Source organism: Cystoisospora suis (assembly GCF_002600585.1).
Source record: "Cystoisospora suis strain Wien I chromosome Unknown contig_1511, whole genome shotgun sequence".
Lineage (NCBI taxonomy): Eukaryota > Apicomplexa > Conoidasida > Eucoccidiorida > Sarcocystidae > Cystoisospora > Cystoisospora suis.
Window position 1 is genome coordinate 1 of NW_027154311.1, and position 5043 is coordinate 5043.

Here is a 5043-nt window from a genome sequence, read left to right on the forward strand (position 1 = left end):
AGTTGGGTTCGTCGCTCGTGGGGCTTCCGATGCTCTTGTCTGAAAAGCTTGCCGGGATTGATCCGGCACAGATAATGATGCTGCTTTCAACTCTTGGAAGCAGTGGTCTGAAGGAGCTTGTGGGCGTGATGAGTGGGGAAGCAATGAACGTTTCTGACTCAACGAATTCAGCTGACACATCTTCCGCTTTGAGTCAGTCCGGTGTTACCACTCTTGGTGTCGAGGAAGAGGCCCGAGAGATGATAATTCGGTTTGCGAGGGAGGTGGGGAGCCGAGAAGGTGCCGAGGAGGAGTACGCTCGACGTGCGGCTGAGTTCGTCGATCAGTTTCTCGTTCCTGCTGGTCTGACCGAGGAGGTGGCGCGCATGATGAAGGAAGCGCGAGATGCAATGGGGCCGGAGGGTTATCGAGTGGATGCCGTGGAGAACGATGTGGCGACGGAGTGGGATTCCCTGGGTGGAGATGTTGGAGCGTTTCTGGGAATGGTTGGAGAGTTGGAGCAGGTGATAGAATCGAAGGTCGCATGTGTGGCCCTCGCGAAGGTATTTTTCAAGCTGTTCCTCGTACCATTGAAACTTGCCGCGCCTGTCGCCCGGCTGCTCTTCAACAAGAAGTCTGAGTTGCTCAAGGCATTTGCTCTGAAGGCTCTGTTCTTGGTGCCTGACCTACTTCTCAAGCCTGGCTTGTTCCAGAATGACAAGCTCTTCAGTGGTGGTGTCTTGACCGACTTGGAGATCAAGAAGCTTCTTCTCGTGGCCGCCCTTGCTCCTAAGATGGCAGCGGCGTTGAAGGAAAAGTTGGGTTCGTCGCTCGTGGGGCTTCCGATGCTCTTGTCTGAGATGGTTGGTGAGAGTTCTGGTCTTGAACTTTTGCTCTCGATACCTATGCTGTTCGGCATCGATTCTGTTGCAACTGGCTCTGAGGAGGAGCAGCTGCTTGGGACCGCAGAGGAAAGATTACGCGCCCTAGAGTCCGCTCTCGTCGACTCTTCCGCAGCGTTGAGTGCTGGAGTGGCTGAATCGAGATTTGAGATCGTCGCTTTCGCGGGGGAGATCGGCAATCTCCGGGGTGCCGCTGAAGAGTATGTGAAGCTGGCAACAGCGTTTGTTGACCAAATTTTGATTCCGGCTGGACTCACCGGCGAGATTGCGGAGTTGATCAGGGAGGCCAGGAAAGAAGACACAATTAGGGAAGGAATGTTTGACGGGAACAGCCTGCCTGGCATCGAGGTCTACGATGGAGATTTCGGCTCCCTACTGTCACTGGTCTCTGATCTGGAGTCTATTGTTGACTCCAAGCTTCCCTGTCTGATCACTGCGAAAATGTTTTTCAAGCTGCTTCTGGCTCCGCTGAGGCTTGTAGGCCCTGTTTCCAGGCTCATCATGGAGAACAAAAGGGTTCTCATTCTAGCGTATATGCTGAAGTCCCTGTTGGTCAACGAGGGGATGCTCGGGAAACTCGTTACGGCAAGCCTGGCTCCGAAGCTTTCACGTGGGGCCACGGTGTCGGCGCCTCCGTCCTCGCTTGTTGATTTTTCCCAGCAGTTGACTGCAAAGTCTCTGGAGATTCTGGCGTAGGAGATATCAATGTTTTCTCGGGCCCTGCGCCCTGCTGGTCTCGATCGCGAGGTCACCAGGCTTTCTCACAAACAGATGTGACCGTGCTGTTCGTTAGCTGTGTGGACGTCAGTTGTGTCCGAGTAAGCCTCGCGGGCATTCTTTTTTTTTTTCGTGGAAATACTCAATCGCCATAATTGTCGTGGTCTATGCTGAAAACCTGCGTCCCATGCCATCAGGAGTTTCGAATGAAAGCGTTTAGTTGCTCCGCACAGCGGTGACAAAATCACAGACGGGCGAACGGCCCCGAAATAACCTCGGCAGTCCATACTATACAGCTCTGGACCAGGTTGTTCGGTCCTCAATTTCTTCAGCTCCGAATGAGCAAATTCAAGGGGATGCTGCTAGAATGAGCCGCGGCTGTAGGGCGATCCAGTGGGTTCTTGAGGGAAGGTGTCGCGTTCATCACGTCATCGTCGTCCGGCGTAACTGGGACACGGGCGGAACACGGGATGGCACTTACCTGTCTCGCGTGCAAGATTTAGACTCATGCCTGTTGTGCCAGTGTCTCCCATCTTTCCAGCAGGGCTCGCGAGTTCTCCAAGTATGTTGGGAAGTGCATGCACTAGCTCTGCGGGCGTGGAAAATGTCTGGGAGGCACAGGTTTTCTTGCAGGGGGGTATCCAGGAGGAATGCCGACCGCACTGCGTCAGTGGCTCTCAAGTGCGCCGACTGCTGCGACGTCGGACAAGCACTGGTGCACTTTTAATTTCGGGAGATGTGGTGGTAACTGTCACCGTCACCGGCTTTTGCCACCTGCGCTTGGTTCTTCCGCATTGTTGCACGGATTCCCTCAAAGGATACTGGCACTCATCACATTCTGGAGTATTTCCAAGAATACCTTCAGCTTAAAACAAAAGACAGACGTCTGCTACAACACCACGTGAAGGTGCGTAATTTGCAAGGTAGCTGCATTGTAACGCCCTAACACGGAGCGGCAGGGGTACGGTCCGTGTACTTGAAAGCCCGCACACTCATCTCATTCGGGGTTAAGCACATTCCTTTGGTACTTTGACAGGAGGACAGTCATCTGAACTACGGTGTCGGGGTCGTTACCCGCACTTAAGACAGTCTGTTCCACAAAAGTTTTCTGCGGCGTCACGGACGGTTTTCGATTCCTCAAGCGGAGCTCCGTTACAAGTCGCGCGTACAGGATTTAGACTCATCCAACTTCTGGTGACGCCACGCATCTTTCCGGCCCGGCTGGAGAGTTCTGTCGCTAAGTACGATCGCTACCTCTGTAGGCATGGGAGACGGCAGCTCTGGTAGAACCGGCTTATTCGAGAGGAGTGACGACTGTATTTCGTCAGTGGCTCTCCATTGTGCCGTCTGCTGCAACTCCAAACCAGCGCCGGCGCATCCTCCACTTGGAAAAACCTTCAGGAGATGCGGCGGTGGCTGGCGCTCCTCAGAACGTGTTGAGGCATGAGAAACCCGTGATCCACCAACCTCGGGAAGTGCTTCTCGACATCTTGTGGCTCCGGCCAATGGCACAGTAACGGATGGGGAGCAGGCCGCGGTGTGGGCTGACTGCGACGTGACTGTGTATAAGGAGTTACCCGCAGCAACTCTCCCATGACGAACCGGAGGACGAGCCAGCTGAGACGGACACGGAAAGGGTAGGAGATTCTCCTTGGGGAGGAAGCAACGCTCCGCCGCATTCACTTGGCAACCACCATCCCCGTTACCGGCAGTTGTTCTTCTGCGGAAGGGGGCGCCGTCATGGGCAGCAGAGGAATAGACGGTACAAGAAGCTCCGACGCTCCAAGTGGGTGGGACTCTCTCCAAAGACATCGTGAGGTGACTGACGCTAGCGTCAGGGATCTCAGCGGTTTGTAAGGCGCAGCTAGTATGTCGAGCCGCTTTCTGCTGCAGCAGCACACTTCGCAGGTCCCCCACTTTTAAACTGCGGCGATATCTGATGCGGTTTTCACTGTTCTGCGGCGCGCCTTGTACCATGGTTTTTCTTTTGGGCTCATTTCGAGTTGCGCCTGCAACAGCAGTGCTGGGGGGCGCAGCGGAGCTACGCTCACACGCAGAATCCCAAGCACCGGTGAGAGCCATTAGGCAGCGGCGTTCTGCTGGATTCGCGGTGTCGAGGCCTGTAAGCTCACTGCTGGGAAACGTTGAGGGCCGGCCTAACTGCTTGGGAGGAGTCACAGGGCCGTGCGGACCCTGAAAGCTTCCGTGCTCTCTTCCCGGTGTAGAGGTCCATATCTCCGAACAAGCGTCACATGCCAAACAAACCTGATTCCTGCTAGACCCCAGCTCAGCCTTCACCGTTACTTCCGCATAAGGACTATTGCCGTTGCCTTCGCCGATTGTCCCATTCGTCACTCGACAGGACGCGGAACCCGGACTGGTTCCAGGTGGTTTTGGTGTTGCAGGATTGCTCTTGGACAGCCTGAATGAGGATTCTCCCACAGACGCGCTGGGGTGTACTGAAGCCACTGCGGGGCCCGAGGGCTCGCGCGGGACCACTCCGGCTCGGACCGTGACCAGAGTGTTGTATCGGGTTCGCTCACCGGCAAGTACAGTGGAGCCCGGGCGACAGATATCTCTGGTATCGTAATGGCCCAGACACAGCGATGCGGCGGTCCGCTCCTGGCGGGAAACTAAAGGGCGCATGGTGTAGCGTCCAACTTCTTTCTCGAAGACTGGACCGTTGTTCGGGAGTGACACACAGGGAGCTGTTGCCTGTACAACAGGTGGCGGGGGCGTCGGAGCTGTATAAGCAGGTAAGCTTCGTTGAAAAACGCACCCAGCCTCCTGTCTCGGACTCGCTCCACGCTGCCCCAAGAAATCTATCTGCTGTTCACGAGGTGAGCTGGGCCGGAGTGCCGCTGAGTGGTCGTGCGCCTCCGGGTGTGCGGACTGGGGTTCGACACCTGCTCGGTGCTGGCGGCCATTTAACTCTTGGTAACCCATTGCGTTCCCGTCGTCGGTGCTGCCCGTGCAACACTGGAAACGCTCGGAAACGGACGGATCTGATGTCACTTCTGAGTTGCCGCCAAAATATTTGGGGATCCGCTCTCCGTCGAAGCGTTCCGACGCACTGCCGTTCTTCACAGACTCATCGGCTGTTGTTAATGGCCTCATTCTGGAACCCAGACCAGGGGGAGCCGCTGGAGTAGGTACCTTGGCGGATCGTCCAAAGCCAACCTTGCGCTTCACTGGGCTCATCGGGAGGGCTGCTGCCGCCGTAGGCCAAGTTACTGCTGTTCCGAAAGTTTTCGCCTTAAACTCCGAAACACCAGCCACTCCCCCGCTGCCCGCTGAAAGCTCCGTTGGCTCTCTTTGGGTCACTTCCGATGCTTCGAAGCCCTCCCCCCCAGCTGTAGTCTTCCCCAGGAGAGATGACAGCTGGCTAGTTTCTGCAGCGCGGCAGCCAGCCTGCTCAGTCCAGCTTCGCCACTCAGACGTACCA

At 56.1% G+C, this 5043-nt stretch overlaps 1 protein-coding gene across 1 annotated transcript; it reads left to right on the top strand.

The window, feature by feature from the left end:
* Positions 1 to 2: 2 nt before the first annotated feature.
* Positions 3 to 1577, top strand: CSUI_003401 (uncharacterized protein; the record flags this gene model as incomplete). The annotated part of the gene is made up of 1 exon (XM_068063599.1): positions 3 to 1577. Exon 1 carries the CDS (start codon positions 30 to 32, stop codon positions 1575 to 1577), a length of 1548 nt encoding a protein of 515 aa, XP_067924420.1. The 5' UTR covers positions 3 to 29.
* Between the last annotated feature and the right edge of the window lie 3466 nt (positions 1578 to 5043).